The following is a 26,197-nucleotide window of genomic DNA, read 5'->3' as shown; positions in this document are numbered from 1 at the left end:
CCCAGCACTTATTCAGCACTTTTCATCCACAGATCTCACAAGTGCTTAGCAAAGGAGGTCAGAATCATTATCTCCATTTTCCAGAAGGGGAAACTGAGGCACAAGGCAGTGACTTGTCCAAGGTTACCCAGCAGGTCAGTGGGCAAGCAAAGAATAGAAGCTAGGTCTCCCAAGTCCCAGTCCAGTGTTTTATTGACTATGCAACACTGCTTGTCAAGGCAAGTTCTTATTCTCACAAGTCCTGTATACCACTATAAACACATTTAAATAATAGATTTTTAAAAACCTACATTACAAGAACTTTAAACTTGCAAAAATCACAGAATTAAAAGTTAGGAAATGGCAGAACTGAAGTTGCCTGTGCTACCTTAATTCAGCTGTCTTGTGTGTATGCATTATGATAGTCTTTAATTACATGACTGGCTGACACCTGGCATAGAAAACGTCTCCCCTAATGCTTAAAGTTTGGTGGAGTTATAAGCAGCTATAATTGGGGTCTTATAATGCAAAGTGTTAGGCAACCTTAATTTTGGGTAGTGCTATCTGCCTATAATAACTGTTTAGGTTGCAAGCTCTGTCTCTCATGATGTGTATGAACAGCGCCCTGCACAATGGGAGGGGTGATCTCACATGGGATTTCTATGCACTATCATGATACAACTAATAAATGATGATAATCTTCCTGTTTTAAATCTGAATTCAAGAAATCAGCTAGTGACCAACAAGAAATGTAGTATTACCTACTGCTTCCCATTGGCTAAGATCCCTATAATCACCAATTGCCCAGGGCTACGAGGTCCAGATCACGCACTTGTCGTGGGAGCTCTGGGCACGTGGGACCCTCACAACGAGCCGGTGCTGAAAGCGTGCAGAGTCGGTCAACGCTACGCCCGAATCATGAGATAGCTCATGGTGTCCGACACCATCAGGTGGTCCAGAGACATATACATGGAGCACATCACGGGATACTATCAGTACCAGGTCAAGTAATTGAGAATGCCGGTCAGGGAAATAACCAATTTCCTTCCTTCCCTGACGAACCAAGGGACGCACCCCACCCATGTACTTATTCACTACACCAATACTGACTTGGACTCTAAATACATTCGATGAGTGGCGTACTCGAGATCACTTATCCAGTCTGGGTCTATGCTGGTTATGTACTGTGTATATACCTTACGAACCTTGTAACCAACACTTGTAATCCCTCATAACCCAAACCTGACCCCAGATGTATTTTCCTTCTTAACTTGTGTAAATTTGATTCTAAACATTAACTTTAATAAACATTTTAAATCTGTTCTTACCTACTGCTTCCCATTGGCTAAGATCCCTATAATCACCAACTGTACTGGATACTTAGTTTCAATATTACTTTACCTGTTTCTCACTAGAACACAGGGACTTAAAAAAACAATTTAATGTTGTTTGTTATAGGAGTGCAGAACAAACCACAATGAACTCGGGTAGACAGATATAGTGCTCTCAGATCACAAGCAGATAAAGATACTTCTATATATTTTATTTACTGCTTAGTTTGTCCAGTTCTAGCCTGGAGCAAGTTTTTTAACTTCTTCAGTACAGAAGGTTTACACTAGAAAGAGTGTAAAGTCTAGCTGCATGAACAGTAAGTACTGCGCATTGCGCATGGGCGGGAGCAGCTATGGGTATAAAAGTAAGAGCATAGTGTGGTGATAATTAGAGAAATCAAAGCTAAGTAAATGCAAATAATCTACATCCATGTATTGGTAACTGCAGTGTCTCAGGAAAATGAATCTGCTCTCTGCCCAGAGGAATGCACAGCCCGTGCTAATCAATTTATTTGTTTTATTTAGGTGAGTAAAATAGAAACAGAGCAGTGTATTTTCATATGGAGGAGTGGGAATTATAAGGAGTCACATGGTTAAATATAGGTGCATTGAGCTGAGAATATACCATGAAGTAATACAAGATGTAGGGCCTGACTGACCCTGGCCCTGCACCTTGTGTAGTCATTTTCCCCAAGCAAAGTACTTGGATGCAAAATGATACCATTCTGATGTGCTGGCATTTTACACCCACTTTGCACTGGTGCATGTGACCCTACTAGATGTGAGACAGCAGTGAATGGGGCTCTGGGACTTTGAAAGCCAAATCCCCCGCTACATTCTGTCTTAAATGCAGCAGAAACCCTGCAGTTTCACTGTGCACGGAGCTAAGATGCAGAAACGCCCTTCAAGGGATGTCATTTCCCTTGCATGCTGCCAAGCTCTGCTCTATGGGGCTTCCCTTCGCGTTGAAGTTTGGAGGAGCTGACTGTATACTAAACTCCCTAAGTGTGTGTGGGGAGGGTGGCTAGATACTATTGCACACAACACAATGCACCAGGTCATTAGATTAGCAGGAAAAACTCCTAAGCCTCAATCCCACTTAGACCACTTGAACAAAGCCTGTTGACTTGACTTTTGTCAGGGGACAGCACTTTGCCCTCCGTAAGTAACAGACCAGCCATTGGGCTAGCCCCACACTGAGGCACCTTTACACTTACAGGGTGGTATAAACAGGACTTAGTGTCAATCACAATTGGGCTCCTTAGGTTTCAAACAGTAATGTATTTGGGAGATCAACTTTTACCCGCTCCAGGAGATGAGGGTTCAAACCCACTGGATGTATCACAGCACGTGTTGAAAGCCTGCTCAGAGAGCTTCTTTTTTGAACTTCCGTCAGCAGACTTTTGTGATTTCTTTTTATTCTTCACCAGAATTTTGTACATCAAGTCCATAGGGCTTGGAAGGGGAACACCACTTTCAAGCTTAGAGGAAAGAAGGAGAGATGTGTAATAAATAAAAAGATCCCATGCCAGCTTCTCATTCTCCCCATGATACAACGTACAGTTGTGACGTCCAAAACGTAACCCCATTTTAAGATGAAGCGTGGTTTGCACAACAGGTAGGCTTTGTGCTAAACAAGACAGCACCAGTGAAGGCACTTTAGAAGACAAAGAAAAAAATGCACTATGAAATAACTACAATAAAAACCATAAGAAATATTATTTCAAATGTGAAAGCCCAGATTATAAAAGAGTAGATGTTAGAGCCAATTTTGATTTAGAGGATTAGATCACAATAATCTCCAGATCAGACACCATATGCTTAAACCAATAATAGCATAAACTACTTTAAAAAACCCCAACTCCCAAAAGCTAGCAGCTTCTCTCTTGTAAGGCGATATATGAAGAACAGAAAACTGAAATATGTAAATAAATATTCAGACATATGTTTACGATCAGGGAAATACCAAACCGTCTTACTGGGTATTTTTCCAGTGGATCCATGAGCAGTGCATCTCCAAAAATTAATCTGCAGTATTCTCCCATTTTGGCTTGCTGCTTAGGGCTAGAAGAGGGGAAAGGATAGAATTAAGTGAGATTTATTCCTACTACAGGCTCAAAGCAGCTGTAATGGAAAAATCTAATATCCCTTAACTAGATGAAAAGATAATTTCCTGATCCTATCATTGTAAATTGTTCACAATGATCTAGGTTCATCATGCAATTATTCTGACTTCTCTGACGGCTCTTATCACAGGGATTATACATGAAATAGTATAATAAAGGCACTGGCCATGTGAAGTCATAAATAGTGAAACTGAACTTGTCGCATAGAGACAAATATTCACATGCACTTTACAGAATATAGAAACTGAATATATCAGTTGTGGGAGTGATAGAAATAAACGGTTACACATGTTTGGCGTTTGTAGACAACCTATTGAAATATGTTTTCCTTCATCATACTTTTAGGTCACATCAAGGATTTTCAGGGTATATCTATGCCTTTACTTCCCCCCCACCCCCATTTTGCTTTGCTTTTTCTCTTTTTTTTCACTTGAGAAAACTCAACAAAAAAGAGAAACGGGATTTTCCCTTTTAATGGCACTTCCAACATTTTGCACAGAGTCACACAGAAACTTTCTCAAACATGGCCAGCCTATGGCCAGTTCTACACTAGAAACTAGCTAGTGATATATATATATATTTTACTGCCAAAGCTTTGTTGGCAAAAGACCTATTTTCAGTGCAGCCGTAATGGCATAATTCTGCTTCGGCTTATATAGCTCAGATGGTGTTTGGAAAACAGGCATAAGCACATTTTTTTGGTATAGGAGAGCATTTCTGGTATAGCTATACTGATCAGCAACATCTTCCGAATGTAGACCTGGCCTTAGCAAAAAGCTCCTGGAGCAAGTAGCCAGATGATTATTTAGCCTGTAGGGTGGACCACTGTTGAGATTTCCCCTTATTAGATGCTTGTCCACCTATATTATATCGTATTACAGTAAATTACTTGAGTGGTTTTCATGACATCCACTAGGGAGAAGCCAAACTGAGCAGACTGTGCTCACAGCCAGTTTACTCAAAGAGCAAACCAAGAGTGAAATAGTGTCTAGATATCATTGTGATGGGAGTTTTAGGACTACAGATAAGTTATAATAAATGCCACTTGCATAGCCTTAGAATGCAGCCTGTGGCTGCAGTTTTTTTTTGTAACTACAGAGACAGGTTAAAACTGTTCAACTACAGGTTTGTTTCACTAGTGAAATCAAACAAAAATCAATTTCTATTCACAGATCATGGATGAACATATAGGCACGCCAAGCAGTTATAGTTGCATCTATTGTTCATAACAGAATTATCTATATAAATGAATATAAAAGAGGTGAGGCCCTAGGTTTTTTCTGGCAAGTTACAGTTCTGTGTATCACAACATTTGGGAACCCCTCTGTTACAATCATACCTCTTCATAGAAGGTTGAAACTTAGCTGGGTGGAAAATAGTTTTCTCATCTCGTGAATATTTTTGAGCATTGTGGGGTGGTTTTTTTTGCTCATCTCAATTTGGAGAAAAATTTGAAAATATTCATTAAAAAAAAAAGCCAAACCCCCCAAAATTCAGTTTTCGTCATTGAAATGTTTGGTTTCGGTCATTTTGAAACACTATATTTTCAATTTTGACCTTTTTTTCTTTTCTAAAACCTCTTTAAAGGTCTTTTTGAAAAGGAAAACAGGATTTTTTATTTTGAAAATACTGACATTTTTTCTTCCCCATTTTTTTAGTTGGAAAATTCATCAAACCTCACCTTGTTTCATGAACAGTTTGGATTTTGATGAATCTGCATTTTTCAATGAAATTCCCAACTAGCTCTAGTGGAAAGGACAACTGCCCAGGTGACAGAAAGAATTTTTAATCTACTTCTCGACTAACCTTTTACAAACACAAATAAACAAGTGCATCTACTTTAAAGCTCTATTGTACTAGTAGGGCAGTGTGAAAGAGCCTTAGTGTGAATGAGAATCTAGCCAAAAGTATTTGGATAAACTTGCAGTTCAGCAACATACACTGTTCACATTACTAAGACCCCATTCTGTTGCCCCGCTTGCCCTCTTGTTATGATTACTAATTATTCATTGTGTGCCAGCAGTGTACTTGGTAATGGAAAGGTAGCTGGTGACACTGAGTAAATCAGAGATGGAACCAAGCCTGGAGGGCATTTGACTCAGAATCTGAATTTCCCAGATTGGTGGAGAATGCTGTGACTTGGGGGTGAAGGTAGAATGTTATAGTCCTTATCTAACTGGCAGCTCCTTCTCAAACAAACAACACAGACAGGGTGCACAAAACACTCCTAGTTCTCTGCGGGAAGTGGGTGGGTGAGTGGGGATTTGTTATAACTCCGGCCTCCATGGGGAAATTACTATATGCAAGTTCATCTTCATTTTCTCAACTAGTATGTATTTTTAATGGATCCACACACATAGACAGTATGATGTTCAAAGCCTGTGCCCTTTAAACCAAACCCCACATTTATCTAAAACTTAAGAACAGGCATAAGATCAGATTTTAAATGGGCACATCAATGGAAAAAAACCACCCAGATGTCTGGAGGTAGTGAGAGTTTCACTCCTAGACAACAGTGAAATCTTATAGCACTTCAGAGAGAATTTAGGTTTAGAACTATCCTCACTAGTACTAGTAGAAGGAAATTGTACCATCCTGTCCTAATCCCACATCTAACTCTACATATATCTCAGTTCTCAGTGTGTGAAGAACTAACTGAGCCATGCAGTAATGATCTATACTGTATGGAATTGTACCAGGAGTATGGGAAATGAAGAAACCCCCAAAAGGTGCAATGGCAAAGGATTTTATTTACAAGATAAGGGAGGTACATAATACCTTTGAACATTCAATATGCCCTAGTCTACACTGGGGAGGGGGGAGATCAATTCAAGTTACAAAACTTCAGCTATGTGAATAACGTAGCTGAAGTCGATGTACTTAGATCAACTCACCGAGGTGTCTTTACACTTGAGGCGTTACAGTACAAGAGTCAACGGGATAGTGCTCGGGGGTCGATTTATCGCGTCTAGACTAGACGCAATAAATTGATCCCCGCTGGATCAATCACTGCCCGCCAATCCGGGCATAATGTAGACATACCCTATGTGTTAAGCAGGAAATACACAAACTGATATTTCTCCCTTTACTTAGATTGTGAAATTCTGGGAGAAGGACCATTCTTTTTGTTTTGTGTATGTACGACACCTACCACAGTGCAGTCCTACTCTATAACTGGGTCTTCTAGGCATTACATATAACAATAGCCTATTATTTGTGAACTGTTGCCAGTGTGCCTAATGCTATATGAGACATGCATAAAGTCACAGTCCTTCCCCAGAAGAGCCTACAGTCTAAAAGATTGTAAAGAGGATCCAGAAAAAGAAACCTTGCTAAAAACACTATTGTAACTCTGGCAAACCAGCTGCTAACTCTTGCCAAGACTGCAGGTATTAGCTATGTATGAACAGACTCACTGTTGAAGACCAGAGTTCACCTGTATATTAGTTTTGCTCAAAATAGGTATTAGTCTTATAAGAGTGTATTTAGTGTTTTTTATTCTATGAGATGCTTGTAAATTGCATGCATTAATCTCACTTGTAATGTCGGTATTCCATGTCAGGGCCAGCTTTAGGAAGTGTGGGGCCCAATTCGAACAGTTTTGACAGGGCCCCAGCAGGGATGACTAAAAAAAAAACAACCCCCCCCACACACGTAAAAAAACACACACATGTAAAAAAAACAGGTAGGGCTTGTACTCGCCGGGCGGTGCTCTGAGTCTTCGGTGGCACTTCGGCAGTAGGTCCTTGACTCGCTCCAGGTCTTTGGAGGCACTGAAGGACTGCCGCTGAAGACCCAGAGCAAGCGAAGGACCTGCCAAAGTGCCGCTGAAGACCCGAAGTGCCGCCAGGTGAGTAAAAATTAAAAAGGTATCTCCAGCCAGGTATCTATCCCTGCGCCTGCGCGGGGCCCTCTTAGGCGCAGGGCCCGATTCGGGGGAATTGGTGGAATAGGCCTAAAGGCAGCCCTGTTCCATGTGATAAGAAAATCTGTAGATTTTGCTTTACAACTTTGAAAATGTTTGCTCTGAAGTAGTGAGCCCAGGCGTGGAAATCATCTCCCACCCCACCCGCCCATCCAGAAGAACTATCAAAATCAAATGGGCCATCCAGGAACATCATCATACAAAGGATTGGTTAATGGCTACATCACACCTGGGAAATGCTACATGCAAGGAAGTTCCCCTCCTGTGGACTTGAAAGCTGAATGAGGGAAATAAAACAAAAGTTTCCATCTCACTCTTCCCTGTTTGAACCCTTACAGGGCTAGAATCTTTAAACGGAGGCAGAAATCCCCAGGGTTCTCCCTCAAAGACACTTTGAACTGACAGATCACTACAGCTCCATCACTTTTAGGATTTAGATGGTAAACCATCTGTGCATATACGTTTACTAGCTTTAACCAGTAAATAACTCTTATTTCTTTTTCCTAGTTAATAAACCTTTAGCTAGTTTATTACAGGACTGCTAGAGATGCTGTCTTTGGTGTAAGATCTAGGGTACCAGTTGATCTGGTCTCTTGGGACTGGAAGCAACCTGACTGTGGTGTGATTTTTAGTATAAGTGACCATTTATCACTAAGTCCAGGTTGTCTGAGTGGCAAGATAGACTGGAAAGGCTAAGGAGATTGTCTGTGACTCCATGGCAAGACTGAAACAGTGATCCAGGAGTTCACATTTGTTACTGGCTTAGTGAAATCTAATTTTAGAACACACCATCAGTTTGGGGTGTCTGCCCTGAGGTAAGCACTCAAGTCACTCCGGAGGGCATGACATCTATTAATATTTGTAATACTAAATCTAGCAGAAAACGGCAAGGTGAGTTTGTCTTTAATTAAGTTAAATCTTAAAATGGGTTTTAGAGGGATACTGTCCAAGGATTATTTAACCTTTTAGCTGCTAGGTCATGAGTATGTTTCTAATTATAGAGGTGTCTGCCTTCAGATTTTTAGATACCTTATATTAATCTCACTTCAAAACTCAAGGTCTTTTTGAGGCCTTTCCAATGCTTTCAAGGGTCTAAATGTTTCACACACACCCCCACTCCCATTTTGTGGGTCCTCTTCTTAGTGCTGTTTTTTTTCAGTATGCTGCCTTTGACCTCACTATTCATTGATGATGTATCTTAACATTATAATTATTTTCTATACTGTAAAACCTACACACAATACTGGATGCCTTAGTGAGTCATTAATGACATTCAGTTTTTATGATTATCATCATCAGTGCCAAGGACCTAGTCATGGACCAGAACTCCATTACATAAGAACATAAGACTGGCAATACTGGGTCAGACCAATGGTCCAGATGCCAGGTTTGTCAGAGAGAATGAACAGAACAGGCAATTATTGAGTGATCTATCCCCTATAGTCCAGTCCCAGCATCTGGCAGTCAGAAGCTTAGAGACATCCAGCACATGGGGTTGTGTCCCTGACCATCTTGGCTAATAGTCATTGATGGACCTATCCTCCATGAACTTATCTAGTACTTTTTTGAACCCAGTTATACTTTTATGCATCCCCTGGCAATGAGCTCCACAGGCTGACTGTGTACTGTGTGAAGGAATACTTCCTTTTGTTTGTTTCAAACCTGCTGCCTATTACTTTCATTGGGTGACCCCCTGATTCTTATGTTATGTGAATGGGTAAATAACACTTTCCCATTCATTTTCTCCACACCAGTCATGATTTTATAGACCTCGATCACATCCCCCTTTAGTCGTCTCTTTTCAAAGTTGAATAGTCCAAATCTTTTTAATCTCTCCTCATACAGAAGCTGATCTCTGATCATACAGACACTTATCTTTGTTGCCCTTCTCGGTACCTTTTCCAATTCTAATACATCTTTTTGAGGAGGGGCAACCAAAACTGCATGCAATATTCAAGGTGTGGGCATATCATACATAGTGGCATTATGATATTTACTGTCTTATTATCTATCTCTTTCCTAATGATTCCTAACATCCTGTTAGCTTGTTTTAACTGATGTTGCATATTGAGCAGATATTTACAGAGAACTCTCCACATCTCTTTCGTGTATGGAAACAGCTAATTTAGACCGCATCATTTTTGATGTATAGTATGTTTTTCAATGTGCGCTACTTTTCATTTGTCAACACTGAATTTCTTCTGCCATTGTGTTACCTTGTCACCTAGTTTTGTGAGATTCCTTTGAAGCTCTTCATAGTCGGCTTTGGACTTAACTATCCTGTATCATCCGCAAACTTTGCCACCTCAGCATTTACCAGATCATTTATGAATATATTGAACAGCGCTAGTCTCAGAACAAATCCCTGGGAAACCCTGCTATTTATCTCTTTCCATTCTGAAAACTGACCATTTATTCCTAAACCTTTGTTTCTTCTCTTGTAACCAGTCAGTGATCCTTGCGAGGACCTTCCCTCTTATCCCATGACTGCTTCCTTTGCTTAAGAGTCTTTGGAGAGGGACCTTATCAAAGGCTTTCTGAAAGTCTAAGTATTCTGTATCGCCCTTGTCCGCATGTTTGTAGACCCTCTCAAAGAATTCTGACAGATTGGTGAGGCATGATTTCCCTTTACAAAAGCTGTGTTGACTCTTCTCGAACACCATCTATGTGTCTGATAATTCTGTTCTTTACTATAATTTCAACCTGGTACTGAAGTGAGGCTTGTCAGCCTGGAACTGCAAAGATTGCCTCTGGAGCCTTGTTTAAAAAAGCACATATCTGGGCTTATCCATTGTGCCAGGTGCTGTACAAACATAAAAAGACAATCCCTGACCCAAGGAGCTTACGATATAAAACAAGAAAAAATAGGTTAATACAGACAGATGGGGGAAGTATGAAGGTACATGTTTGAAAGTTTAGCAAATGGGCAGTGCAGTTTGGCATCATGGGCCAATCAGAGGCGAGCTTTGACAGCTTGAAGGTGCAAGAGAGATGATAAGTAGGGTGGGGATTGACTGTGAAGGGCCTTGAAAGTGAATACAAGCAGCCAATGTTTGATGTGATAGAGAAGGAGCCAGTGGAGGAATGCAAAACGTGGCCAAAGCATCAGACTAGGAAAAATATCTTAGTATCAGCATTCTGAATGGATAGGAACAGGGCAAAATTGCCTTTATCAAGGCCAGAGAGAAGGTTGTTGCCATATCAAGACACGAGATGATGAGAGCCTGGATAAGTGTGTTAGCTGTCTGGACGGGGAAAAAAAGCTGCCTCTTAAAGATGTTGTGCACAAAGAATTATTAAGATTTTGACAGAATCTAGATGTGTGGAGCAAGAGAGAGAGGTCAGAGTTGAAAATGACACGCAGGTTATGGTGCCACATGTTGGAATAGTGGTAAAGAAAATGGAGGAGCTAATTCACATGGTATCAAATTCCATGACGTGTAAGTCCTTCTGGGAAAAATGTTGAAAGGTAGTAACAAATATTTACCTCAGGGGATCTAAAAGTCACTAAGAAAAATTACATGACCAACACATACAGGGTAAAATCATGTACCAGCTAAAGTCAATAGCAAAATTCCCATTGACTTTGATGCAACTCGAATTTCAGCCAAAATTTTCAGTGAAGACAAATCTAATAGCTGAGAATTATAGGGAAAATTCTGGTCCCACAGAAATAACTGGGAATTGACTTCCATGAGACCAGGATTTACACAAATTCTCCAGAAGTGGAAGCTATAAAAGTACTTAGCATTATGAACTGGTAGTTAGGCCTGAATGATCATGAAAATCTAGAAGAAAAATAATGTTCCATCTAAATGGAAAGGCAGAAGAAGCATTCCATGAAATTAGATGAGTGATTCCCTGACCGGCATGACTAATTGCCGTATTCTCCAGCAACTTGTGAAGAAATAAAAGTCTCATTATAACATGCAGTCAAATAACTGGAAGTAGCATTTGGCTAGGGCAAATTTAGAAGCTGCACACATTAAATGGGATAATTTATTGCAGCAGAAAGTTAACAACAACCAATACCAATGGTTAATCAACCTTAAAGCCAAATAAAACAGAATACATTTGATATTGCTTTCCCAAATATCCTTTGTTAATAACTTGTTATTGTCATCGTAACACATGAAAGAGCACTGCAGATAATACATCTAGGGCCTGATTCATCTCTCTGTTACTACAGTTTTATGATGGTGAAACATCATTGATTTTTATGTGGTAACACTAGCATAAACCTGGAGTAACACAGTGCTAACTACTCCTGATTTTTCATCTTCCTGGAATTTTACAATATACCTAGTTGTGATTAAAATGTAATCCCATTTTTAAAAGATATTTTGGCACTTATTTTACCTCTGAAAATAATTGTTTTCTTTTTTGCAATTATTAATTTACTTGTTTCTTTAAAATAAAGTGGAGGCTGGTGCTTTGGAAAAGACCTTATCCTTAATGCTTTTGGTTTAATCTTTAGACCTGAACAGTTGAGCTAATAAACAGGTCATGATGCTGATTCTCCTATTTGCCTTTTCTAAACAAAGTTTGTTGATAGTTTTAAGATACAGATTTGAAGAATAAGGATCAGGACAAGCATATTCCTTAAAGATTGTGGGTCAGATTCAGATGTGATGCGTAAGGTGATGTAAGTTATACATTAGTGGGCATGTGTAAAGGAGTTTAACTGAGTGTCAGCTGGTGCAATTTACGTAGGAGCCAGAAAGAAAGAACCCAGTGAAAGAAACTAACAGATGTAGGATAAAATAGGTCAACCCCTCAACTTCAACTTCTACAGTACATTTCTCCAGTCTTTCAGAGTGAAAGTGACACACTGAGATTTCCTTTCACACTCTTTGTTACCTTTAACCACACCTTTGAATTTGGTCACATAGGTACATTTCAAACGTCTATCATCCAGGGTTCCTGATTTCTTTCTCCAGTGGAACGAGGGGTTGATACAAAGGGGTGATTGGAGAGGGAATGGCAGCAAGAACGACAATCAGCATAGTTTCAGGGTTGTATGGGTCAAGTGCAGATGAAATGGGATGCATGTGATGTTTCCCTAATTTTTTTGGTGACTGTTTTGCTATGATGTAGACACACCCCAGTTCACTATAAGACAATGGAATCTTAGATTTTGCTAAAAGGGAGGGATGAGTAGCCATTTCTCTATATTAATTTTGTTCTGTGAATCAATCAGTGTGGGCAATGAAGAACAGTGCATTAGTATCCACTGTACAGCAAATCCATCTCCTTTTCATTTTATCTTTGTTTAATAGCACAGAAAGTGGGAATCCCAAAATCTTTCCTGATTCCATGACTAATCATATATATGTTAGAGCCTGGAGGAGGGGAGGGAAAGTTTTTCTTTCATGGGGCATTTTTCAAGATTTCGAAAATTTTCCAACCAAATTGGCACAGACTGTCAAAACCTTGAAAATTTGCCCAAACCAAAAATGTGAGGAAAAAAATTGGCTCTGGTCAATCGAAACATTTTGTTTTACGTTCAACTTTTTTAATGAAAAAAATTATCATTAACCTAAATTTCTAAATGAAAAGTCATTCCAATCCAAACAAGAAGAACTTCTTGTGTCGAAAATGTCGATGTGAGTTGTTTCAACAATTTCAACACTTTCTTCCCAAAAGTTTTTTAAATCGGGAAGTTTGTCAGAACTGACCCCTTCCTGCAAAAAAAAAGGGTTGGTTTAAACAAATCTGCATTTTTTGCCAGAAAAAGGTTTTGTTGAAACATTACTTACCAGCTCCAATACACATATACACATGCACGCGCTAATGTCACTTTGGGGCTCTCCACTAAGGGCTTGGCTACACTACCCGCCGGGTCGGTGGGCAGTGATCAATCCAGTGGGGGTCGATTTATCACGTTGATAAATCGACCGCTGAGCACTCTCCGGTACTCCACCAGAATGAGGAGCACAAGCGGAGTCGACGGGAGAGCATCAGCTGTCAACTTACCACAGCGAAGACACTGCGGTAAGTAGATCTAAGAACATCAACTTCAGCTATGCTATTCATGCAGCTGAAGTTGCTTATCTTAGATTGACCCCATGCGGTAGTGTAGACAAGCCCTAAGACACACACTGTGGACAACTTCCACTCTTATTTACATATGTGCAACCTCCAAAGAAATTGCTCTGTACATTAAAACATATGATAGAGCATATTCTCTAGCTCGCTTGCTCTCTTTCATTTTTGTTATGTTTCCTGTCAATGGGAATTTCACATACTCTGCTGGAGTAGAACCTTACTCCAGGAGTAAGCCCATTAAAATCACTGAGGCTACTTGGGCAGAAAGATACTATTAAACCTGAGTGCAGGTGGCAGAATTTGGCCAATTATTGTTAAAATATTCCCCCTCACATGCAAGGCTCCAATTCAGCGAGGTACCTAAGCATGTGCCTAACTTTAAGAAGGTGAGTAATCTCATTGAAATCAATCAGACTACTCACGTACTTGAAGTTATACACGTTTAAGTACCTTAAGGGCTTACATGTAGGATGACAAATTCAGTAATTGCAATGATTGATGATAATGCCAGATAACAAAAATGCTAAATAATCTTGTGTCTTGACATTGTAACACTATAATAAACATTGCGACACTGTAATTACTTACGAATCCACATGGTTTTCAAAGGAAAGGAGGATCGGAAAAGGCGATGTCTTAAATGCACACTCAGCAATAGCTTCTATTACTTCCTAAAGAAATTAGGACACAGATAGGTTACAACCCTTTATAGCTAAATGAGGTATATTTTGGTTCCTGATCTAACTTATCTGTCTGTAAAGCAAACACAAAAGAACTCAAAACCATGCCCACACCTTTTATTCTGAACAACTTGAAAGCTCTGGATGTGCTTTTTCAATCCGATCTACAATCTGATCTCCAAACGGTTATAAACTTAAAGTGTTATCTCACTCCAGACGTGTTTTTGTGCCTCTCTGTGACTGAACCAATAGCTTATTGTAGAACTTTTTGCAGCCATGATTCATTCCATGCCTAAAGTTATACCTTTCATGGATTATTTTGAATTAAAATAATCATGTTTTATTTGACAAGCCTGTTGTATCTTCTAAGTATCATCTTATTCTTTTCTCATTTCTTCTTTTTTGTAAAATCCGTAGTACTCTGATGCACAAATTTTCAGACCTCTCCTGTTTCATGTGGGAAAACCCTTCAAGGCACAATATAAAAAAGATTTTTTCATTGAGTTTTAGCACCCTATTGTGCAATAATCTATAAAAGATGTGATTCCGAAATGGAACTATTTATTTGTAAAGGCTGCCTTTCAGCTTTGACTGAAGATGGCAATAGTTTATCTACCAGAGGAATCATTTTATGACACAAATTTTAGCTGTGTGCCCATTTTGTCCTATATCAATGCACTTATTGTTAGAAATAATTCACATTTCCCTCTTGAAATATAAACCTGCTTCCAGATGAACGTGGATTAACATTGAAGGCTGTTATAGCCATGCAGTCATTAAAAAAAATCATGAGTCAAGCACCAAAAATCATACAATAGAATTCAAAATAATGAGGCTTTTTTAATCTAGTGAGAGTTCTTTTTTATTTGCTTTCTGGCTTTTGAACTTTTAGAAGTCACCTTCCCAAGCTAATCTATACAGCCATGAAGGTTAGAAATTAATTTTATTTTAATTAAAGCTGAGATTCCAGTGCATTTATACAACTCTAGGGCCTAAGGCTTTAAGAAAAAAACACCAAATATAGCGAGAGTTGGCAACACTGAGTGTATATCCTGATATTTACATTTTTCATGTCTCTACAGAGAGATCAAATTACATCTATACTGTATGGAGCAGATCCTCACCTGAAATCAATGGAGCTATGACTAGTTACACCATCTGAAGAACTGATTCCACAGCTATATGACTTTATACATATGTATACATGCACTCCCCATATAACAAATAGCAAACTTTACCACTTAACTACCTCGCTGGCACTCTGACCATCTCTACCAAGATTCCTTCTCATGCTCTAGCCTCTGAGCAGCTTCAAAAGTCATTTGTTTTTTCCTATTTCCAAATGTGGAATCTTCCTCCTCAGGGCCTAGAATGGGTCAGTTCTGTCTAGCAATGGGTTTCTGGTTACGTGTTTATTTGCAGAAGCAAAACTGACAAATAAATGATACATAAGTAAGTAAAGTTGGATATCTCGTGAACCATGAGAGCTAGCAACAGACACTGCATACCATTGCACAGTACAAAATACCTCCTTGTAGATGAAACTTGCTTCCAGCTCAGGTAGATCACAAAATACTGATGTCACCTTACATTTGTGACACTGAGTGGGATTTATTTTATTAGTTCCTATGCGACCTAGGCACATAAGTCCCACTGAAAGCCAATCTGGCATGTGTACCTTAATCGCAAGGATCTTTTGAAAATCCCACCCATTATGATCTACTGAAAGGTTAGTTTAGATCTTTAAGATGTAGTAGCTCTACTATTTCCTTCCCTTTAGACTTCACCACTCTCATACATGGACCACAAGAGCCCCTGAAAGCATAATAAAAATAATTAAGCTGCAGCCCCTCAACCCTACTGCATAGATCTATTTCTTATTTTGTAGTAGACTTGGGCCAAGTAGCGTTCTATGAAATGTTCTTTCTAAGAGACCTGTGACTCATGTTCAGGTGAAAGGGTACAGCATGTGTTACATTTCAGACACCTGCTAGGGATAGTGAGCAAAATTCTCTTCTCATCTCTGCACAACAGTATGGATAGCAGTGGGAGCTCTGCATGTGTAAGGAAGAGCACAGTATGAAAGATAAGCACCCCATTGTGCACTTGGAAGGAGAACTTTGCTCCAGTTATGGACTAGTTCTGTATAGTCATATGAAACTACTTCCTCAGCTGTCACTGCAACTCCTAAGATGGGATGAAAATACTGAATACAGGAGGAGAAAATGAAATGGGGGAAAAGTCAGCTTGAAAGGGTAAGAGCTTGGACACCGTACTGGGATTGGCTGAATCTGTAGATGTGAGATTCAAACATTGGGTCAATGAAGTGATGGGCCCTTTTTGAGACACTGGGCTTTCTGCATCTCCAAATTTATACACAGATCCACTTCAGTCAGAGCGGAAATGATGCTAAGATCCATGTTTCATTGCAGCAGGAGCATGACTCACTTGAAATGATTCTCCAAAGAACAGACACAAAAAGTGCATATAACTAGAAAGCAACTCCTGAATTTGACAAGAGGAATGTGGTTGGTTTTGCTATAAGGCCATATATCTGCAGTGGCTCCCAATCTGCAGCAGACAGAAGTCTCACAAATTGCTCTGAGTCATGAGAGGAGACAAAAAACGAATGAATGAAGTTGTCTCAAAGTGAATTCATATTACTTTTTGTCTCTACACTTCGGAAAATCTATTTACGTAAGTCAAAACCGATGGTCTGAGCAAACAGCATTGCCTGTGACAGCCACGCCACAAGCATAAATTGTTCAATGCCCTAGCACTCAACATCCAGAGCCAATGATCGTTCAGAACTGAGTCACACACCTCTGATGCATTCTATCTACTGCTTTGCTCCTTCTCCTCAGCCAGCATACACTTTAGAGGCAAAAAGAGAAGCAGCAAGAAATAAATAAATACGTGTAAAAGGACATTTGCATTAGGGGTGACTGAAAGGTTCTGATCATACTCAAACTTCCCTCCCATCCACTTCAGACGCCAGCAAGATGTGAACTGGATCCTGAAATCTCCTGGCCCAATTCTTGTGTAAGCTTTAAAAGAATCAGACAGATTTTTCTTTATACTCTTGTACATGGCTGAGGAGAGCTTGAGAGCCACCTTATTTAATTAAGCAACTTTCAGAAACCAAACTCTACACCCATCAGCATCAACTGTTTTCTCAACTGTGAAATGGGAAGGTTAGTAATAATAGTGCCAGGGGTTGTATTTTACAATTTCCTGTGACTTAAATCTATCAGCAGAGAGTTAGAGAAAAAGAGTGAAAAAAGCAGAGAAGCAGTTCAGTGCAAGTGAAATATAGGTACTTTGTTGTTGTGTTACTTGGTTTTTAAGTGAATGACTATCAAGACAAGAAAACACTTGCCCCTCACAGTGAAAGAGGCACACACAAAATCTGTAGCTGTTAAAATGGCCAAGTCTATCACAGTAATACAAGGATACACAGTAATACAAGGATACTTCACAGAAGGATGATATTTTCCCAAATGTCGTCTGCATATTAGTAAGCCTGGAAATGTATTTCCATGGAAAAGAAGTATCTAAAGTTAACAGTAGGTATTTCTTTCAGAACTCTAAAATGCTGCCCTTACATAGCATTTTAGATAATGTACTATTACCGTTATCTAGCATTTGTGCTGGAAGCACAAAAACTGCAGATCAAATACATACTGTAGATTGAAAGTGAGACAGCATTTTAGCCAATAGACATTACTGCTGTGGACTACCATCCCCAAATACCAGAAGCGCGCACGCACACACACACACACACACACACACACACACACACACACACACACACACACACACACACACACACACACACACACACACACACACACACACACACACACACACACACACGTTTGTGGTCATACTTGCTATACTTCAGCTCCCATCCCCAAATACCAGGTTTATCTTCATGAGACGATCAAACATATTACTGCAAACTTTTTAATCAATTATGACAAATGCTCAGGTCCCACTGACACTGTTAATGTCTCACTACCTGGATGGGCAGCCCATTGTCATGCTAGTTCTTGGAATTTACAGTTTTGTTATTCCTTTATCTTTACAGTTACTATCTTGCTGCCTTCTAAGCTTCAGTATTTTTGTTTCCTGCTTTCCCCACTAACCCACTGATTCCCAAGCTGTGGGTACCAGACTGTACAGGGGAATCATGGGAAAAACATCTCAAGTGCCACTGAAAGTGCCAGGGTGTTGGCAGCTTTTGAATGCCTGGAGGGGAAGAGGTCCTCTGCCATGCTGTGTGCACTCCTGCCTCCTTTCTCCCTCAGGGGATGCTATACAGAAGTTCTCCCTGCAGGCCTTTCTGCAACCTTCGTGCTAATAGTCAGACCTGCAGGGGGAAAGGAATGAGTAAAACTGCAGGCCACGGAAAGGAGAGAAAACATATGACAGCAAACTTAGCAGGGAGTTAAGAGTCTCTGCCAGATAGAGAAGAGAGGGAGAACTGGAGCTTTGCCTCCTTTTCTGTCAAAATCCTCATTCAGGCCTTCTTCTCTTGCTTGGATTCATTTTGTCATAGCTTCAGTTCCAGCTCTTCAGACTCCAGCCTATGCAGGATCCCCCTGCTCATCTTCTCACCTGTAATAAGAAACGTGGCCACATCTCCTCTGTCGTCAGACAACTCCACTGGCTCCCCATTCACCTCAAGATTTGGTTCACACTTGCCCTCCTTGTTTATAAAACCTGCCACGGACTCCATACATGTCTGTCTGCTCTATCATCTAGCACCAGTCTCTTTTCTGTCCCAATGTGGCATCTCTCCACTCATGATCTTCTTCTTGCAGCTCTGGACTATGGGAACATCCTCCCTCTATCTGTCTGTTTCAGCAACTCTCCATCTGTTTTCAACACTCATCTCAAAACATCTCTTTGTCACTCGATTTCTCTTTCCATCTACCTTCACTGTACGAAGGTTTTTAACTCTGCCATGTGTTGGGACACATTTCACATGTGAGGAACTACCCCAGAGAAAGTGACAGTGCGTTGCCTCGTTATACCTTGAAGGATATTTCCGTAGTCATGGTGAATCCATGTGTAATGACGGGCTCTTCTTCGGCTGTTCGTCCCTTCCAGCAGTCCAGCTCCACACAGCGGCAGCCTGACAGGAGCACTTGGCGGTACATTTCTACTGAGGAGTTACCAGCCAGCTGTCCAGCTGCAACAAAATAACAAGGACATGAAACAAGGGGATTCATTCTAGGCTGCTGGGGTAATTATAACAAATTTACTACTAATGAGTGCTAATAACATCATTCCCCCTCTGATGACAGGCAAGCTGTCAAAGACATCTTAAGAGCATCAGATCTAAATGAAAATGACTTAACACAAGACAATGCCATAGCCCAGGGTCTGTCTTTATTTACAGTGGTGGAAATCAGGACTAACTCCATTGAAGGCAATAGAGCTACCCTGATGCAAAGCCACCAGGAAACTCGAATCAAGGCCTGTACAGACAGAAAGACACACACATGTCAGTATGCCTCATTATTATTCTCCTATCTTTCATATTTCAAATGGCTGATAAACATGCATCTTTGATATCAATGAGATATTCTGTAATAATTGCAAGGCTTCATAAACAAGGTTTTAAAAAGTTCCTTGCTACCGTTGCCTTCAAAAGTAATTGCTCAGATCCCCAGTTTAGCCTGAATTCACATTAATAAAAAGCTCTTTTTAAAGTCTAGTTTCTAAAGCACGTCTTACACTTTAAACAAGCAACACAAGATACAAAGGCTACTCCACAAAACTGGGACAGTAGACCTCTTTTTGTTGTAACACACAAGACAGTGTAGTGCAAGAGAAAATCAACAGCTGTACAGTTACTCATGGATCAACAGTAGCTCCCAAATCAATACTGATCATACTAATCACCACTGTTATTTGGTTAGTTAAATTTCCCAAGGTGATGCCGCACTATGTATTAAAAATGTAATTATATTACCTGTTTGCAATACTGACGTATTGTAAAATTAAAAAAACAACCAACAGCTTTTTCTCAAACATGGAGACTTTAGGGGAAAAAATGTCCTCTCTTTTAAATGAAATTTTTGTGTTTATGAAAAGTTCTGGGCTTCCAGCACCGGAAACTCAATCTTCACAATAGGTTCAGCTCCAGTAATGGCAGTGCAAATATCCTGTGATGGAAGACTAAAGATAGTGGAAGAATGGTCCAGTGAGCAAGATGCCAGCCACAGACTGGGAAGACCTGGGTTTAATGACCCACTGTGCTACAGACTTCCTGTGTGACCTTGGGAAAGTCATTTAATCTCTTTACACACCATTTTCCCATTTGTAAAATGGGGACAGCACTTCCTGACCTCATGGGGTTGTTGTGAAGATAAATGCATTAAACACATGGAGGTGCTCAGATACTGTGATAACAGGGGTCATACAAGTATGTCAAAGAGATATATAATGTACCTGTCAATAAATGCACTCCTCATTCACCATTACTGTGGTCCTCCTGTGGATAAGCTCTCTGTCGGGAGCTCAGCTCCTCTGGCAGCTCCACTCAATTTAAATGTCTACTTTCTATTTTCTCTACACTTTCATTTTAAATCCACATTAAAAATAATAAAAAGCCCTCCTATTTGAAAATGCTTATTTAGGGCTGGTGCCTGGGATAGACAACTGAGAATGGGATTTTTCAAAGGTGCTCAGTGCTGGCCTAACTCTGCTACTGAAGTTTGAGAGTTTTTCTCTCATTTACATGTGTTTAATGCACTTGGTATTTATATGAACCTGTCTCCCTTCAATTCTTTCTCCCTCTCTCACTGTTATAACTCCCCCACATTTCACATCTCCTTCCTGATTTCTTTAAATGTTTTCCCCTTTGATTCTCCACCATAAGTTTTCAGAAGCAGATGGATGCACAAGCAGGTAATCTTGCTTGCAAACATATACCGTGCATGTAGTCACATCGTCTGCAATGCACAATTATCCACTCCCCCTGCAGAATGCCTAATTTGCACAAGCACATGTTTGTTTGCCGCAGCATGCACATTTTGTGTCTGCATCTTATAAGTGTCTGTTTTTGAAAACTCAGCTCTAAATGTTTGGGTCCTCTGATCTATGTTGACTGAAAAGCTGTATGTATTTACAGCTGTTTTCCTTTAGGTTGTCTTTGTTTTCCCTCAAAGCAGTCTGAATTTTGATGAATGCTACTGGATTTCTCAGGAGACTATTGTCCATCATCTACTGGTTTGCACCAAACATTTTGGACTTGTGAAATCCTTGACCTCAGAAGTCTCTAACTAAAGCATCATATGCACTGCTTGCCATATGACACTTATCCACGTTACCCTGCTAACATGATTCAAACCCTCTTTGGAAGGATCACCGCTAAGGGTGAGAGGATGTTCAGTGTCCATGAACATTCAGTCCTCAGCAAGACTGCCAACCAAATGTGTAAAAACAGTATCAATTGGTTTAGTGCTTTGGATGACTAATTTTTATAATACATGAAATAAAAGCAATATTCCAAGTGAAAATTTGAAGTTCCCTTCTTCAATACATGCAATATCTGCTTTAGCACCATAGTATTCTAACTGCTACTGACTTGCACTGAATAAGGAGGAACGTATTTTTGACAAAACCTGAATTTCCCAGTAAACATGGGACCAGATCCTCAGCTGGTATAAACTGGCATTGCACTATTAAAGTCAATTGAACGATGCCGATTTATACCAGCTGAGGATTCATAGATTCCAAAGCCAGATGGGACCGTTGTGCTCAGCTAGTCTGACCTCCTGTATAGCACAGGCCACAGAGCCCCCCCAAAATAATTCCTAGAGCATGTATTTTAGAAAAAGACTCCCAGTCAAAAGCAGCCCCTCACTGTGATCAAGATTCACAACTGCACCAGGAAATCCCATTGATTTTGAATCCAAGGTGTTAACCATTCATCCATTACAGCTGTTTTGGCTGTCAGGGGGCCTAGCCTACTGCCTCCACATCCCTGCACTTACAATTACCCATTCTGCCTGCAAACAACATGATTTGCAGAAACTTTCACTCAGTGACGCTAGTACATGTGTGTGCACATATTTGCATAGCAGTAAGCTTCATATTTGATGCGTAAAACATCCAGCATCAGATCTGATATGCCCAAGGTGTCGGATTGCCAGAGCCGTAACTTCAAATCTGAATTTCAATGATTTAAACCAACTGTCATAAACAGATAGCTAAGGGTTAATGTCTTGTTCACCTGAAGCACCTGACCAGAGGACCAATCAGGAAACCGGATTTTTTCAACTCTGGGTGGAGGGAAGTGTGTGTCTGAGTCTTTGTTTTCTGCCTGCCTGCTTTCTCTGAGCTTTGGAGAAGTAGTTTCTTTTTTCTAGTCTTCTGTTTCCAAGTGTAAGGACAAAGAGATCAGATAGTAAGTTATATGGTTTCTTTTCTTTGGTATTTGCATGAATATAAGTGCTGGAGTGCTTTGATTTGTATTCTTTTGGAATAAGGCTGTTTATTCAATATTCTTTTAAGCAATTGACCCTGTGTTGTATCATCTTAATACAGAGAGAACATTTGTACTTATTTTTCTTTCTTTTTATATAAAGCTTTCTTTTAAGACCTGTTGGAGTTTTTCTTTACTTCAGGGAAATTGAGTCTGTACTCACCAGGGAATTGGTGGGAGGAAGGAATCGGGGAGATCTGTGTGTTGGATTGTTAGCCTGATTTTTGCATTCCCTCTGGGGGGAATAGGAAAGTACTTTTTGTTTCCAGGATTGGGAACAGAGAGGGAGATTCACTCTGTTTGGGTTCACAGAGCTTGTGTCTGTGTATCTCTCCAGGAGCACCTGGAGGGGGGGAAGGGAAAAAGGATTATTTCCCTTTGTTGTGAGACTCAAGGGATTTGGGTCTTGGGGTCCCCAGGGAAGGTTTTTCAGGGGGACCAGAGTGCCCCAAAACACTCTAATTTTTTGGGTGGTGGCAGCAAGTACCAGGTCCAAGCTGGTAACTAAGCTTGGAGGTTTTCATGCTAACCCCCATATCTTGGACGCTAAGGTCCAAATCTGGGACTAAGGTTATTACACCAACAAACAACTAAAATGTCACATGGTGTAGGACAAAAGCCTGCACTTACGCTTAGCCTCTTTAGAGGTGAGCTCAGAGCAAGTCAGGTGTGAGGCCCTCATTCATCCTTCCTGTGCAAACAGACTGGCTCGGGGGCAGGGGAAGAATGTATTCTAAAGTTCAATTTAGTACTGCTTCAAACAGATGCAGTGTGCAGCTGCTTCTAGCACGTGCTACTAATCACATATGTTGCACAGTGCAATCCAGGGGAGAAATCCTGACTTTATTAAAGTCACTGGCAAAAATCCCATTGACTTCAATGGGGCAGGATTTCACTCTAGGTGTCTGACTATACTCGCTGGGTGTTATGGTGCATGAGTTGGTGTGCTGGTTAGTTTTCCCCAGTACATTTGTAAGGGACCAGGTGTGGAAAAACGCCATAGCACATGGATAAAGAGTCCAGGGGACTAGTACAATGTGGCCATAGGGCTCAAAGTTGGCAGCCTGGATGTATTTGCCCCGGTACTCCATTCAGAACAAGGTACAGTACCAGTGTATGTAAGTGGGGCTTTGCCCTCCTTAAAACAGAAGCTTGAGGACAACTCTTCAATTTTAATGCACTCTGCCCCACAGGCTTCTGAGCATTGCACTAAAGAATATGCCCAAACTTAGGAAATTTCAAAATGGCAACAAGAATGGGCACAGAAAATGTTAATGACTCAAGGAAACAAAGAAGTGATGAATGGCCATTAAAAGTTGTGGATTTTTTTTAACCTGCCCTTTAATTTGGGTATACCTATTTTCTCTCTGTGTATCATATATTCCCATCCTACCCTTACGGCTGTTTTCTATTGTGCCTGGTCATCTCTGCAGCTAGTGAAGGTTGAACTCTTCCAAGCTATTAGTACCAGCTGCTTTAAAGACAGCCTGAATGATTAGTCCTCAAGAACTGAGGGTTTGTCTACACTGCAATTAAACACTCATGGCTGGCGTGTCTCAGCTGACACGGGTTTGCAGGGTTCAGGCTGCAGAACTGGAAAACTGCAATCTAGACATTCAGACTCATGCTAGAGTCTGAGCTCTGGGACCTCTGACTGTCTGCACCACAATTTGACAGCCCTGCAGCCAAGCCAACTGACACAGGCCAGACACAAGTGGTTAACTGTGGCGTAGACATACTCTAAGAGTTTTGCCTCCATGGCACACTAAGACTCTGACAAGTGATGGAGTAGCAGACTTGAGATGAATCCCAAATGAGGGCGGTTTATGTTGGGCAGTAAGAATTGCCACGCTAGACCACAACAGTGGTCCATCTAGTTCAGTAACCGGTCACTCAAAGTAACCAATCTCACCTTCAGGGGAAAGTGTAAGACCCCTATACAGTAGCTGTGTGACACTGTATTGGGGCAGGATGGAATTTATGACGGCAGCTGGTGATCATCTCATGGCCGGAAGAATGAGGACTTACAGTCCTTAAAATACTTACCCTAGCTAGTGTGACTCCAAATGGTGTCAGACCAGCCCTAAAATCTGAGGTACTTGTATGGCCCTTATTACCATAGTATCGTAGCACCTCACAATATTAAACATGTTTTCCTCACAAAACACCCCATGAGGTAGGGCAGTGCTACTTTCCCCATTTTAAAGATGGGGACTTGAGGCATAGAGAGGCTAAGTGACTGCCCATGGTCACACGGGACTCTGTGTCAGAGCAAGGATGTGACCCACATCTCCCAGTTCCTAGATAAGTACTCTAACCTCTCTTCCTTACTAAAATGTATTTCTTAAGCGAGAACATCATGAAATAACTTACTCTTCACTTTTTTTTTAAAAGCATCCTCAAAGCATCCCCATGCCAGTGTGGGTACTGTAAGTTCTGGATGTTGCAATATAAATGCTGTGTGGAGTAGACGGAGTGGTACCTGTACCTTTCTTGGTAAGAGGTGAAGTTACAAATCTCAATGTTCCAGCTAACCTTAACTGCTGAGAGCTCAGTTCTTTTTCCCTCTCCTGGGAAACTCGGGTGGGCTTTTGTGGTCTTCCCATTGTGGGCTTTGGAAATGGGGAAGGCAAAGAAGCACCTCCACAAAGCATGTCAGAGTCTCCCCTTGGGATAACAAGCCTGGTACATATCAATTTCTTTGTTAAATTGATGAACTCATATAAGCTTGCAGCGTCCAGCGGGCATAACTGGACATTGCAAGATGGAGGTTCCTAGGGTTGTGTCTGGGACTGAAGATATTGGCTAGTGTCATTTGGTTGCACAATCCAAGGAGCAACTTACATGCCAGAGGCTGTGCATGAACGGCCTAGGAGTGGGAATTCTCACAGCAGAGCAGGGTAAGGCTGGCTCCCAGAGTGGAGGATTGGAGTGACCAAGCAGATCACCGGTCCAGATAACTCCAGTGGAATGTTACACAGAGATGGCCGGGGGCCAAGCCTGCTGTAGTGTGGCCCCTGCTACCCTACTGCGTGGTCCCAGAAGCTCAACAAGTGTTCAGCGGCAGCAGGTAAAATGGTGAGTAGAGAGGAAAATTAGCTTAGCGCTGCTATATAACACAGCAATCTCAGAATGGCCACTCTCCCGTCTCACCCTCCCCTTCCTCAACAGCACATTGTTGTCTCTTGAAATTGTGAAGATGGAGCATCATGGTGTTGCGGTTTTTGTTTGTTTTTTTGCCCACCTGTAATTTCCTTCCCACCCCTGAAACTCCCTGGTAACTCACAAGCTGGGAAGGTCTATTCTGCTTGGAAAAGTTTGCAAGATCCTGTGCAAGGAGGGAGGGGGGCGCAGGGGTGGGAAGGATTTAGGGAAGTGTGGAAGGTTGAAAATAAGCAATGCAGGTTGTGGGCTCAGGACTTGAAGCAGAAAGGCAGATGGGTGGCGCAGGCAAAGAATATTGTTGCAATAAAGAAGAAGAGAATGAACTTGTATCCAGGGAAAACTGCCTTAAATTCTTCATGGGAGATCAAAGAATCATCACAGAATATCAGGGTTGGAAGGGACCTCAGGTGGTTATCTAGTCCAACCCCCTGCTCAAAGCAGGA

General features: G+C 40.9%; 1 protein-coding gene across 2 annotated transcripts in view; it reads right to left on the bottom strand.

Annotated features, from left to right (window-relative positions):
• Positions 1-26,197, bottom strand: part of PLCB1 (phospholipase C beta 1) — a 663,557-nt gene that overhangs the window by 161,114 nt on the left and 476,246 nt on the right. For both annotated transcript variants that reach the window (XM_050952023.1, XM_050952024.1), the window contains exons 11-14: positions 19,129-19,286; positions 13,998-14,080; positions 3,290-3,374; positions 2,614-2,791 (exon numbers count right to left, since the gene is read on the bottom strand). In XM_050952023.1, the coding sequence (XP_050807980.1) occupies positions 2,614-2,791; positions 3,290-3,374; positions 13,998-14,080; positions 19,129-19,286 (504 nt within the window). The remainder of the gene's footprint in view (positions 1-2,613; positions 2,792-3,289; positions 3,375-13,997; positions 14,081-19,128; positions 19,287-26,197) is intronic.

Source organism: Gopherus flavomarginatus, chromosome 4 (assembly GCF_025201925.1).
Source record: "Gopherus flavomarginatus isolate rGopFla2 chromosome 4, rGopFla2.mat.asm, whole genome shotgun sequence".
Taxonomy (NCBI): domain Eukaryota; kingdom Metazoa; phylum Chordata; order Testudines; family Testudinidae; genus Gopherus; species Gopherus flavomarginatus.
Note: the sequence above shows the minus strand (reverse complement) of the source record. Positions and strands in the feature narration are given on the sequence as shown.